The 15,023-nt window shown below is 42.8% G+C and overlaps 1 protein-coding gene across 2 annotated transcripts in view; it reads left to right on the forward strand.

The window, feature by feature from the left end:
- The first annotated feature begins 862 nt into the window (after nt 1-862).
- Nucleotides 863-15,023, forward strand: part of slc25a28 (solute carrier family 25 member 28) — a 30,319-nt gene continuing 16,158 nt past the window's right edge. The window contains exon 1 of one of the 2 annotated variants that reach the window (XM_014211720.2): nt 863-1,578. In XM_014211720.2, coding sequence (XP_014067195.1) covers nt 1,228-1,578 — 351 coding nt within the window. In that variant the 5' untranslated portion in view covers nt 863-1,227. 2 annotated transcript variants of the gene reach the window in all.

The following is a 15,023-nucleotide window of genomic DNA, read 5'->3' on the forward strand; positions in this document are numbered from 1 at the left end:
CTCAAGTTTTGAGGGTGTGTGCAATTGGCATGCTAACTGCAGCAATGTCCACCAGAGCTGTTGCCAGATAATTTCATGTTCATTTCTCTACCATAAGCCGCTTCCAACTTAATTTTAGAGAATTTGGCAGTACGTCCAACTGGCCTCAAACCGCAGACGACGTGCCAACATCCGCTTCTTCACCTGCGGGATCATCTGAGACCAGCTACCCAGACAGCTGATGAAATTGAGGAGTATTTCTGTAAGTAATAAAGCCCTTTTGTGAGGTAGAACTCATTCTGATTGGCTGGGTCTGGCTCCCTCCCAGGCCCATCCATGGCTACGCCCCTGCCCAGTCATGTGAAATCCATAGATTAGGGTCTAATGAATTAATTTCAATTAACTGATTTCTTATTATGAACTGTAACTCAGTAAAATCGTTGAAATTGTTGCATGTTGCGTTTATATAACAGTATATAAATAAACTAAATTACATCCATGAAAAGAAAGGTAAGTGGAAATACATACAATTACGCTAGCACTATTGAATGAATAATAAGAAACGTTGCCATCTGTTGCATCTCAATAAACCCAAGATAAAGCCTTATATCACAACAAAGGAGACATGGGAAAAGGAGAGTAAATAAGGTTGCCTTTGGTTGTGTTGACTACCGGTATTATACATTCCATCTGGCCGTATTTGTTTTTGAGCAGAAGTTGCAACCCAGTCATGACCTATTGTCCTTGACAAGCTTTTCCAGCCTCATACAATGGGGAGGCTACTCCGCCTCAGAGGGGGGGGAACAACGGCGTCACCCGAGTTATCCAATCATAACATCGTTTTTTATTCGGTTCCCGCCTTCTTTAGATGTTGTTATCCAAGAACATAACTTTTGAAACCTGTCAACTTGTAATATACATTGATTAACAAAATAGCATGTATTAGAACAATATTTGTTATGAGCCATATCAAATCACACACAAATCATTTATATTTGAGAAAAATCTATAATATATCAGAAGGTTGAAATTCTGCCAATGGGCTCCCATTTCCTCCAGCGTCAAACGGTTAGTGTGTGTCCCAAACACTGCGTGGTGTTGTCCGCCCTGGGGACTGAGGCCAGGAGTGGAAACTACGACCGGTAAACATCTGGGACGGGAATGTAAAAAAACGAACTACAAACGGGAACACGAAATCGCTTTAAACGGAGTGCCATTTGGGCATAAAGACTGTCCATCGGGTTTCTAATGGAAGCGGATGGTTTCTTGAGAAGACGTCGGATGACAGCAGAGAGAGCAGGCGGGGACTCCGGGGTTGCTGGAGCCTCAGCCGGCGCAGAGGTCCGATGGCTCGGGGGAAGGATCTGGGGAGTGTCGGAAAGCCTCGTTGGGAGTTTGTCTCCCAGGATCGGAGGCGAGACCGAGATTAAGACTGTAATTCAGTTCAGTGGGGGGCCCCCTGAAGTAACGTTCGCAGATACTTCGGAACCCGACTATGAAGGTTTGCCGCAGGGCGCTTCGACCAGCACCCACATGGTTGCAGGAGCAGTGGCTGGGATCATGGAGCATTGCCTGATGTTCCCCATCGACTGTGTCAAGGTAACGTGGTAGGCTATGCTGGGATAGCGTTTAAACGCAAACTAGTTGTAACAGACTGATATTGGAAATTGGGCACATGAGGGTTGGACATTCCTTTGGGTCGTCATGACATGTGGCTTCAACTTGTCAATAAGTTTGGCAGGTCACAACACAGACGAATCAAGGTCGAACCGGACAGGCTTGCATTTCAGCTAGGAAACTAATTGAACATGCTAATTAACTCCCATCCACTGCGAATTATTTACTCGGCATAATTTCTGTAGTAGGTTAATGACTTTGGTGTACAGGATTTAATTGGAGTGAATATGAAACACTGTTCGCTAAAAGTTATGTTGCAGTTGTTAGCATCATATGCTAGTTAAAAAGCCATTTCAGCTAACGTTAGCTAACTAACCAACCCAACAAGGTCGGCCTGTGCATCAGCTCGAGCCTGGGGTCAATGTTGATTAGCTAGTAGCAAGCGAGCTAGTGCCTACTAGAAAATAGGTTAGGCTTATCAGTTTGACAATGAATGTTAGCTAGCTACTTTATTCCGTATTTTCATGAGCAGATTTTGGAAGCTATTTTAATACTTCGAAAATGAAACGAGAAGTTGTGATATTTGCTTTGGGGAAGGAGACCGAGTTAGCACGAAGCAGCACGTGTGCCCCTCCTGTACATACAAGCCAAGGCATACCAATGTACAACGCATTGATAGCCGGGATAGCGCTATTTACATACTAGTACATACTACTATTAACTACTTCCCTGTATTTCCGAACGTTCCCCCTATTCAAGAAGAGAACCCATGGGTGGGAGAAAACACCTGTCAAAATAGTCTCTACACTTTTCAGCACCAAAAACATAGCCGAGCTACAAGTAGCTTTTAACTAGGCAGAGAATGCATTGACGCTGGTGTGGTCTTCTAAGGCAATTTTAACTGCTGCCTGGCTAGCAGGATTTAGGTGGGGTGGAAATGTTCATTGTTTACGGAAAATACAGGGCTGGATGTTCTGGGATTAAGTTTACAATGCTACTATGTTGTGCTAATTCTGCAGAATTAGGCTGACAAGTTGGCTCTACCACTGCACACTTTTAAGAAAAGTTGTTATCATAAGACTATACATTAGTTTTGGATTATGTACTTAGCTGGGATGACTTGGGTGTTATGTAAACAAGAGATGATAAATTACATTGGCCTGTGCAGTTTTGACAGGCCCACTCAAGGATTTAGATCTACTCTGTAAAGGGCTGTAGCACATGAGCCATGTCAATGTCTGGTTTCTTCCCATCTTGTGGTCCCTGGGGTCTCCAACCCTGTTCCTGGAGAGCTACCCTCATGTATTGTTTAGCTCCAACCCCAGTTGTAACTAACCTGTTTCACCTTATCAACCAGCTAATTATTAGAATCGGGTGTGCTAGATTAGGGTTGGAGTGAATTTACAGGACGGTAGTTTTCCAGGAACAGGGTTGGAGACCCCTGCTGTAGAGATAGTCATGAGTTGGTCCTTGATTGAAATGATAGTTTACTGCTATGCAGATACAGATCAACAGAGTGAGAGTGGTATGGTAGGTAGGGAGAGGAGTCAACAGTTTGTGTCAGGTGGGAGAGCAGGGCTCTCAGAACAAAGCAGAGATTCATCTTCTTTCCCAGCTGTAGTTCCCACCTCTGCTCCAGGTGCTGCTCAAACAACTCGGGCTGTGTCTCAATAGTCAGAAGTGGCTTCCTCTCCCTGTCTCCTTTCTTTTCAATGACATGAAAGGACAGTTGAAACAAAGCATGTTCCCAGTGTGCATCCAGCCACCATGTTGCTTTCACATATACTGTGTTTTCAGATCCGTACAGACGAAGGAGAGGAGGCGAGGATGTATCTTTAGAGTGTTGAGGTGCAGCCCAGACAGTGAAATTGTCTGCCTGCTGAGGAAGGGCAGCCTGAGCTAGATGCTACACAGACTCACTGATCTATAAATCATGTCACCTGTCAAACAACATGGCGTTAACTGGCCCTACTCATAAACACATTACCAGATCTGTACAGATGGAGGAGACTTAGCTCAAGCTGACAGCTGACCCCAGTGGACTAGCACTGACACAAACACAGTTAAAAATCCTTGTAAAATAGCTTGCAAGGGTTGTGGCAGATTGCACAGTAGAGATAATGTCGTAACTTGTTGTTTACACTCAATCCAGGTTGAGATTAGGCATGCTCTTTCCAGGCAAGCTCTCTGCAATACAAAACCATACCAAAGGCTACATTTTTTTTATTTAACCGTTATATAACTAGGCAAGTCAGTTAAGAATAAATTCTTATTTACAATGACAGCCTACCAAAAGGCCTCCTGCTGGGATTAAAAATATAGGACAAAATGCACATCACGACAATGGAGACTCTACATAAAGAGAGACCTAAGACAACATAGCATGGCAGCAACACATGACAACACCGCATGGTAGCAACACATGACAACCACATGGTAGAAACACAACATGGCAGCAGCACAACATTGTAGCAGACAACAGCACAAAGAGCAAGAAGGTAGAGACAACAATACATCACACAAAGCAGCCACAAATGTCAGTAAGAGTGTCTATATTCAGTCCCAGTCAAAAGTTTGGACACTCATTCAAGGGATTTTCTTTATTTTTACTATTTTCTACATTGTTGAATAATAGTGAAGACAACACTATGAAATAACATATGGAATCATGTAGTAGCCAAGAAAGTGTTAAACAAATCAAACATCTTTGAGATTCTTCAAAGTATCCACACTTTGCCTTGATGACAGCTTAAAATCAAATGTTATTGGTCACATACACATGGTTAGCAAATGTTATTGTGAGTGTAGCAAAAATGCTTGTGCTTCTAGTTCCGACAGAGCGGCAATATCTAACAAGTAATCTAATAATTCCACAACTACCTTAATACACACAAATCTAAGTAAAGGGATGGATTAAGAATATGTACGTATAAATGTATGGATGAGCAATGACCGACCGGCATAGGCAAAATACAATAGATGGTATGAAATACAGTATATACATATGGGATGAGTAATGCAAGATATGTAAACATTATTATTAAAGTGTAATTAAAAAAGTGACAAGTGATCCATTTGTTAGTGGCCAATGATTTCAAGTCTGAATGTATGCAGCAGCCTCTCTGTGTTAGGGATGGCTGTTAATCAATCAAATGTATTTATGAAGCCCTTCTTACATCAGCTGATGTCACAAAGTGCTGTACAGAAACCCAGCCTAAAACCCCAAACAGCAAGCAATGCAGGTGTAGAAGCACGGTGGCTAGAAAAAACTCCCTAGAAAGGCCAGAACCTAGGAAGAAACCTAGAGAGGAACCAGGCTATGAGGGGTGACCAGTCCTCTTCTGGCTATGCCGGGTGGAGATTATAACAGCACATGGCCAAGATGTTCAAATGTTCATAGATGACCAGCAGGGTCAAATAATAATAATCAATAAAGACTTAAAGGTTGAGACTGAGTCTGCGTCTCTCACATGGATAGGCAGACCATTCCATAAAAATTGAGCTCTATAGGAGAAAGCCCTGCCTCCAGCTGTTTGCTTAGAAGTTCTAGGGACAGTAAGGAGGCCTGCGTCTTGTGACAATAGCGTATGTAATGTTTTCACTTAGAGGTAAAATATATATAGAAAACAATAATGGTCCTAAAATGGAGCCTTGAGGAAGACTGAAATTTACTTTTGATTTGTCAGAGGACAAACCATCTACAGAGACAAACTGATATCTTTCCGACAGATAAGATCTAAACGAGGCCAGAACTTGTCCATGTAGACCAATTTGAGTTTCCCATCTCTCCAAAATAATGTGATGATCGGTGGTATCAAAAGCAGCACTAAGGTCTAGGAGCACGAGGACAGATGCAGAGCCTCGGTCTGACGCCATTAAAGGGTAGTTTACCACCTTCACAAGTCCAGTCTCAGCGCTATGATGGGGTCTAAAACCAGACTGAAGCGTTTTGTTCTACATTGTTTGTTTTCAGGAAGGCAGTGTGTTGCTGCACAACAGCTTTTTTTGTTGTTGAGAGGAATGGGAGATTTGATATTGGCCCATAGTTTTGTTTATTTTCTTGGTTAAGGTTTGGCTTTTTCAAGAAAGGCTTTATTACTGCCACTTTTAGTGAGTTTGTTACACATCCGGTGGATAGAGAGCCATTTATTATGTTCAACATAGGAGGGCCAAGCACAGGAAGCAGCTCTTTCAGTAGTTTAGTTGGAATCGGGTCCAGTATGCAGCTTGAAGGTTTAGAGGTCATGATTATTTTCATCATTGTGTCAAGAGATATAGTACTAAAACACTTGAGTGTCTCCCTTGATCCTAGGTCCTGGCAGAGTTGTGCAGACTCAGGACAACTCAGCTTTGGAGAAATGCGCAGATTTAAAGAGGAGTACGTAATTTGCTTTCTAATGATCATGATCTTTTCCTCAAAGAAGTTAATGAATTTATCACACTTTTTAGTGAGCTTTGTGATAGTATCAAATATAAATGTAGGATTGTTCTTATTTCCCTCAATTAAGTTGGAAAAAAAGGATGATCGAGCAGCAGTGAGGGCTCTTCGATACTGCACGGTACTGTCTTTCCAAGCTAGTTGGAGGACTTCCAGTTTGGTGTAGCTCCATTTCCGTTCTAATTTTCTGGAAGCTTGCTTCAGAGCACAGGTATTTTCTCTATACAAGGGAGCTAGTTTCTTATGACAAATGTTTTTAGGTGTGCGACTGAATCTAGGGTATTGCGCAAAGTGAAATTGAGTTCCTCAGTTAGGTGGTTAACTGATTGTTGTACTCTGATGTCCTTGGGTAGGTGGAGGGAGTCTGGAAGGGCATCTAGAAATGTTTGGGTTGTCTGAGAATTTATAGCACGTCTTTTGATGATCCTTGGTTGGGGTCTGAGCAGATTATTTGTTGTGATTGCAAACGTAAACAGCCTGTAAACAGTAGCTATGAAAAGTGATTGAGTAGCCTGCATGGATTCCATGACTAGAAGCTCAAAAGACAGTTGTTTTTTTTGTAAATTGAAATTTGCTATCGTAAATGTTAGCAACACCTCTGCCTTTGCGGGATGCGCGTGGAATATGGTCACTAGTGTAACCAGGAGGTGAGGCCTCATTTAACACAGTAAATTCATCAGGCTTAAGCCATGTTTCAGTCAGGCCAATCACATCAAGATTATGATCAGTGATTAGTTAATTGACTATAACTGCCTTGGAAGTGAGTGATCTAACATTAAGTATTCCTATTTTGAGATGTTATCTCTTTCAATAATGACAGGAATGGAAGAGGTCTTTATTCCAGTGAGATTGCTAAGGTGAGCACTGCCATGTTTAGTTTTGCCCAACCTAGATCGAGGCACAGACAGTCTCAATGGGGATAACTGAGCTGACTACACTGACTGTGCTAGTGGCAGACTCGACTAAGCTGGCAGGCTGGCTAACAGCCTGCTGCCTGGCCTGCACCCTATCTCATTGTGGAGCTAGAGGAGTTGGAGCCCTGTCTATGTTCGTAGATAAGATGAGAGCATCCCTCCAGCTAGGATGGAGTCCATCACTCCTCAGCAGGCCAGGCTTGGTCCTGTTTGTGTGTGAGTCCCAGAAAGAGGGCCAATTATCTACAATTCTATCTTTTGGGAGGGGCAGAAAAACGTTTTTAACCTGCGATTGAGTTGTGAGACTTTGCTGTAGAGCTCATCACTCCCCCTAACTGGGAGGTGGCCAGAGAAAATTACTTGATGCCGACACATCTTTCTAGCTGATTTACACACTGAAGCTATGTTGCGCTGATGGCCTTGAGATAGAAGTTATTTTTCAGTCTCTCAGTCCCAGCTTTGATGCACCTGTATTGACCTCGCCTTCTGGATGGTAGCAGGGTGAACAGGCAGTCGCTCGGGTGGTTGTTGTCCTTGATGATCTTTTTGGCCTTCCTGTGACATCGGGTGCTATAGGTGTCCTGGAGGGCAGGTAGTTTGCCCCCGGTGATGCGTTTTGCACACTCTTGGCATTCTCTCAACCAGCTTCATGAGGTAGTCACCTGGAATACATTTCAATTAACTGGTGTGCCTTGTTAAAAGTGAATTTGTGTAATTTCTTTCCTCCTTAATGCATTTGAGCCAATCAGTTGTGTTGTGACAAGGTAGTGGTGGTGGTGGTATACAGATAATAGCCCTATTTGGTAAAAGACCAAGTCCATATTATGACAAGAACAGCTCAAATAAGCAAAGAGAAACAACAGTCCATCATTACTTTAACCTCTTATGGCTAGGGGGCAGGATTTTCACGTCTGGATAAAAAACGTACCCGATTTAATCTGGTTGCTAATCCTACCCAATAACTAGAATATGCATATACTTATTATATATGGATAGAAAATACCCTAAAGTTTCTAAAACTGTTTGAATGGTGTCTGTGAGTATAACAGAACTCAAATGGCAGGTCAAAACCTGAGAGATTCCTTTACAGGAAGTGGCCTGTCTGACCATTTCTGGTACTTCTTTGCCATCTCTATCTTTTACTAAGGATCTGTGCTCTAACGTAGGAAGTGTCACGTCGTCCATAGGCGCTCAGAGCCCGGGAAAAACCTGAATGTCGTCATCCCAGCCCCAGGCTGAAACACATTATCGCCTTTCTCAAGTGGCGGATCAAGGGACTGTGGGCTTAGGCGCGTGACCTGGCCGCCCCCGTCTTTGTGATTTTTTTTCCCTCTGTTTGCCGAAAAGGAGATTCCCGGTCGGAATATTATCGCTTTTCTACGAGAAAAATGGCATAAAAATTGATTTTAAACAGCGGTTGACATGCTTCGAAGTACGGTAATGGAATATTTAGAATTTTTTTTTGTCACGAATTGCGCCATGTGCGCGACCCTTCTTTACCATTTCGGATAGTGTCTGGAACGCACGAACAAAACGCCGCTATTCGGCTATAACAATGGATTATTTTGGACCAAACCAACATTTGTTATTGAAGTAGCAGTCCTGGGAGTGCATTCTGACGAAGACAACAAAGGTAATGAAACTTTTGTAATAGTAAATCGGAGTTTGATCAGGGCTAAACTTGGTCGGTGTCTAAATGGCTAGCCGTGATGGCTGGGCTATCTACTGAGAATATTGCAAAATGTGCTTTCACCGAAAAGCTATTTTAAAATCGGACATATCGAGTGCATAGAGGAGTTCTGTATCTATAATTCTTAAAATAATTGTTATGTTTTTTGTGAACGTTTATCGTGAGTAATTTAGTAAATTCACCGGATGTTTGCGGGGGGTATGCTAGTTCTGAACGTCACATGCTAATGTAAAAAGCTGGTTTTTGATATAAATATGAACTTGATTGAACAAAACATGCATGCATTGTATAACATAATGTCCTAGGGTTGTCATCTGATGAAGATCATCAAAGGTTAGTGCTGCATTTAGCTGTGGTTTTGTGACATTATATGCTAGCTTGAAAAATGGGTGTCTGATTATTTCTGGCTTGGTACTCTGCTGACATAATCTAATGTTTTGCTTTCGCTGTAAAGCCTTTTTGAAATCGGACAGTGTGGTTAGATAAAGGAGAGTCTTGTCTTTAAAATGCTGTGAAATAGTCATATGTTTGAAAAATTGAAGTTTTTGTATTTTTGAGGAATTTGTAATTCGCGCCACGCCTATCATTGGATATTGGAGCAGGTGTTCCGCTAGCGGAACGTCTAGATGTAAGAGGTTAAGACATGAAGGTCAGTCAATCTGGAAAATTTCAATAACTTTCTTCAAGTGCAGTCGCAAAAACCATCAAGCGCTATGATGAAACTGGCTATCATGAGGACCACCACAGGAAAGGAAGACCCAGAGTTACCTCTGCTGCAGAGAATACGTTCAATAGTGTTTCCAGCCTCAGAAATTGCAGCCCAAATAAACTGAGCGAAACAAGAAACGTCCTCTCACTGTCAACTGCATTTATTTTCAGCAAACTTAACATGTGTAAATATTTGTATGGACATAACACAATTCAACAGCTGAGACATAAACTGAACAAGTTCCACAGACATGTGACTAACAGAAATTGAATAATGTGTCCCTGAACAAAGGGGGGAGGGGGGGTCAAAATCAAAAGTAAGTCAGTATTTGGTGTGGCCACCAGCTGCATTAAGTACTGCAGTGCATCTCCTCCTCATGGACTGCACCAGATTTGCCAGTTCTTGCTGTGAGATGTTACCCCACTCTTCCACCAAGACACCGGCAAGTTCCCGGACATTTCTGGGGGGGGAATGGCCCGAGCCCTCACCGTCCGATCCAACAGGTCCCAGACGTGCTCAGTGAGATTCAGATCCGGGCTCTTCGCTTGCCATGGCAGAACACTGACACTCATGTCTTGCGGAAAATCACACACAGAACGAGCAGTATGGCTGGTGGCATTGTCATGCTGGAGGGTGATGTCAGAATGAGCCTGCAGGAAGAGTACCACATGAGGGAGGAGGATGTCTTCCCTGTAATGCCCAGCATTTAGATTGCCTGTAATGACAACAAGCTCAGTACGATGATGCTGTGACACACCACCCCAGACCATGACGGACCCTCCACCTCCAAATCGATTCCGCTCCAGAGTACAGGCCTCGGTGTAACGCTCATTCCTTCGACGATAAACGCAAATCCGACCATCACCCCTGGTGAGACCGAACCGAGACTTGTCAGTGAAGAGCACTTTTTGCCTGTCCTGTCTGGTCCAGCGACGGTGGGTTTGTGCCCATAGGCGACATTGTTGCCAGTGATGTCTGGTGAGGACCTGCCTTACAATAGGCCTACAAGCCCTCAATCCAGCCTCTCTCAGCCTATTGCGAACAGTCTGAGCACTGATGGAGGGATTGTGCGTTCCTGGTGTAACTCAGGCAGTTGTTGTTGCCATCCTGTACCTGTCCCGCAGGTGTGATGTTCGGATGTACCGATCCTGTGCAGGTGTTGTTCCACGGGGTCTGCCACTGTGAGGACGATCAGCTGTCTGCCCTGTCTCCCTGTAGCGCTGTCTAAGGCATCTCACAGTACGGACATTGCAGTTTATTGCCCTGGCCACATCTGCAGTCCTCATGCCTCCTGCAGCATGCCTAAGGTAAGTTCATGCAGATGAGCAGTGACCCTGGGCATCTTTGTTTTGGTGTTTTTCAGAGTCAGTAGAAAGGCCTCTTTAGTGTCCTAAGTTTTCATAACTGTGACATTAATTGCCAACCGTCTGTAAGCTGTTAGTGTCTTAACGACCGTTCCACAGGTGCATGTTCATTAATCGTTTATGGTTCATTGAACAAGCATGGGAAGCAGTGTTTAATTCGTAAAAATCCAATTATCTTTGAAATTCAGGGTCCTGAAAAAGGAACAATTATTTTTTTGCTGAGTTTAAATGCATCACAGACTTCAAGTAACAGACATGTCTCAACACCATCTGTTCTTAGGAGACTGTGTGAATCAGGCCTTCATGGTCGAATTGCTGCTAAGAAACCACTACTAAAGGACACCAATAAGAAAATAGTTTCTTGGCCCAAGAAACACGAGCAATGGACATTAGAGCGGTGGAAATCTGTCCTTTGGGCTGATGAGTCCAAATTTGAGATTTTTGGTTCCAACCGCTGTGTCTTTGTGAGACGCAGAGTAGGGGAATGGATGATTTCCGCATGTAGTTCCCACCATGAAGCATGGTGGAGGTGCTTTGCTGGTGACACTGTCAGTGATTTATTTAGAATTCAAGGCACACTTAACCAGCATGCACTCTGCAGCGATATCCCATCTGGTTTGCACTTAGTGGGACTATCATTCGTTTTTACAACAAGACAATGACCCAACACATCTCCAGGCTGTGTAAGGGCTATTTAACCAAGAAGGAGAGTGATGGAGTGCTGCGTCAGATGACCTGGCCTCCACTATCACCCGACCTCAACCCAATTGGGATGAGTTGGACCACAGAGTGAAGGAAAAGTAGCCAACAAGTGCTCAGCATATGTGGGAACTTCTTCAGTACTGTTGGAAAAGCATTCCAGGTGAAGCTGGTTGAGTGAATGCCAAGCGTGTGCAAAGCTCTCAAGGCAAAGGGTGGCTGCTTTGAAGAATCTAAAATGTAAAATATATTTTGATTTGTTTAACACTTTTTTTGGCAGGGCTGTGTTATTGCATAGTGTTGATGTCTTCACTGATATTCTACAATGTAGAAAATAGTAAAGATAATGAAAAACCCTTGAATGAGTAGGCGTCAACTTTTGACTGGTACTGTATATACTTGTCAGGGCCGAGGGAACTGTTTTCATTTAATTTAACTTTTATTCAGAGATTAGTCACATTGGGACGTTGACATCAAATATATTGCAGGAAAAACCTTTTCAAGATGGCAGCAATCTGCAAAGATACATGTAACTCTCTGTCACAAGAATTTTCAATCCCAATGATAATAACTACCAATCAATAAGCTTTGACCTATCCCCAATGTTTGTAAGACCCTGGGTTTAATAATAATTAGGCAAAGACTCATCTTATGCAAAAGCTCCGTAAAGTTTATTCACGATAACGTTCTAAAGTCAAAATACAAAGAACATGTCATTTTATAACTTACTCCCTCCCTACTTACACACATACCTACACACAAACAGTAGATAGCCTACGCACATACAGACACACGGACAGTAGGTGGGATGTATCCTTCCCCATAGTTCTCACCACTGTTTATCACTACCAAGCTGGCAGTTCCATTCCCCCGAGATTAGAGGGACCTTGATGGGACTCCCTTTCCTGACGTAAGTTTCTCAGAGTTCTAGTCAGGTCATACAGTTCAATTGTTCTCTGTATTTCCTTAGTCGCACAAACATTTCTACTTGTCTCGACCAAACCTTATTAGACTGAAGTTTATCATTCTAATTCATTATACATGTTACAGAATCTAATAGTTACGTTTGTCTAATTATTCATTATATATGTTACATAATGTCATAATTACGTTTCAGGGTGGAATTGTTTAGTCATTACCTTTAGACATATACATTCCCATATCAATCCACCCCATGACTAAATCATACACACTGATACATCAATCGCCATATGGAATCATAAATGTTACACAAAACCAATACATGTATTTACATCAGATGCTCATCAATGACTGTTCTAGGCCTATATCCAATTACAACTCTTCTTTTTAGGTTTTTCATTATAACCTTCATTAAAAGAAGTCTGTCTAAACATTGAAGATAGTCTCATCCATCATGGGCCCCTCGTGGTATGGGGGAGATGTGTTATGCTTCTCGTGGTTGAAAGAAACGGAGCCATCTACGAGGCCTGTATTCGTCATCCCACTGGTCGGAGCTCGGAATCGGTCCATATCTCACCATCTGTTGCGTCATCGATCTAGAGTTCTGGTGATTAAACCTCTCACACGAGGGACCAAACAGTATCCACACAACACCAACACACTCATACAGGTGAAAGCAGCCCACTATACCGTAATTACAACAACAACAAAAAAAAAATCCAAACATACTATCGAACCACCCAGTCAGTGATGTATCCACCCCAGAGTTCGCCGCTAACTCGTTAGCCAATGTGGTTAAAACAGCCAGGGCCTTGGTCACTGATCCATCTGGAGCTGTGTTATTCAGAATAAACGTACAGCAATGAACCCCTATCATTCTACATGCCCCGTAATTTTTTGCCAATAACATATCGAGAGCATCCTATTTTGCCAGGTCATGAGGGAGGTGGCGGATAATTGGTCAGAGAACCCCTTTACTGCATCCCCGGTTTCATTCATGAATCTCTGTTGATTATAATAGATGTAATTAATCCAATCCACATTTTTTTATTTATTTATTGTCAACCACCAAAAGAACGTAGTGGTAAAGCCTTCACCTATTTGATTCATAGCTTTGTATTCATCTGGAACTTCCCTGGGGATGCCAATATCATTAATCTAGACAAAGCTACTCCCATCCTGGTCAAAACTCCTCCTGTGCCTACTTTAGCCTCCTATAACTGGTCTCTGATGACTAACTTGAACTGGTTGGACCAATAACACCGGGGCGCAAGTTCCTAACCACCCTTTTGGTAGTGTCTATCGTATGCGTCCTTTGCTGGTACAAGCCCACCATACATCAGTTATAGGTGCTGTGAGGTTAAGAATTTTTTCCTGTACTTCCAAACCTAAGTCGGTCACATTTAACAATTGCCTTACAGCCATTAAAATCACCTAAGTTCTCGGTGACATTCTTGTATCTATCACACTGGTACTCATCAGGAGTTAAAGTGATCCGAGGTGGGTTGGCCGAGTACTTCAATCTGGCCAACCCAATCCCTGTACAGTTGTCTGCTTCCCTAGGAAATTGTTTGTTTACCTTAAATCCTACATCTTGACCTTTCTTTGATTCCTTATTCTGTAAGTCACTCATCCTGGATGGTGAGTGTATTATATAGTTTATCTCTTACTTATCAATGACAACAGCATTGAATAATTAGTACCGGAAGGTGGTGGATCTGAATGTATCAGAAAGATTACCAAGACTATGATGCAGCTTTGAGTCCCTAATATTCCCAAAAACCGCCAACCCTCTCCTGCCCTTAGTCGGTCTGCTAGGTACCACCCCATACTCACACCTCTAGGAGCACACACAGTGATGAACGGTCGGGATAGGGAATCTTCGTTAAGGAGGTAACCCCCGGACCCTGTTGGTACTCGGTTCTTCTCTTAACTCTGTGTGATCAGCAGGGCTTGTATGTGTACATACCTTTTTGCAGTGGGTAACATGGACCCAAGTGACTCGCTCAGCTATTCTAATGGCAAAGGCGGTGGTCTAACAGAACCTGGTATGGGCCTTCCCAACGGGGCTGCTTTCAGTCTTTCCTCCTCAGGGACTGGATCCTCACCCATTTCTCCTGGTTGGATTGAGTGAATCACCTTCTCCTTTAATTCACCTGTTGGACACAAAATCTTGGACATACGGGTTTGGTTAACAAACAGTCTTCTCATGTGTTCTGCTAGTATATCTTCAACTTCTATGCCTACCTGTTCTGGTCTCCCTGACTCTGGCATTTCTATATGGTCTACCTGATTAGCTGAAATGTAATCCATTATTTAAAGAAATAGATCCTAGTAAACCAACTCTAGCCTTTCTCTCCTTTCTTATTTCACAGGCTCTAGTCAATGCTACTATTTTGGCCTGCTGTGCAGAATAATTTCTGGGCAATGGTTCATTTTCTAACACCTTAGTTCCTGAAACCAACTGCTTTCATTCCCCTTTTAGTTAGGGTAACAACTACGTGCAACAAAATCATCATATCTCTTCCTAACGAATTTACTAAACATATTCTGGTCTCCACTCAGTAACTGTTATCTACCCATTCTGTGTCACTTCTATCTTCTCTCAATCCTGGCTTATTATGAGATTCTAACCATCTGCTCTCTATCTTGTTCTCCTCCTGCTACTCCTAAACCATCAATGTCTCAGCAG

The sequence above is a fragment of the Salmo salar genome, chromosome ssa01 (genome assembly GCF_905237065.1).
Source record: "Salmo salar chromosome ssa01, Ssal_v3.1, whole genome shotgun sequence".
Taxonomy (NCBI): Eukaryota; Metazoa; Chordata; class Actinopteri; order Salmoniformes; family Salmonidae; genus Salmo; species Salmo salar.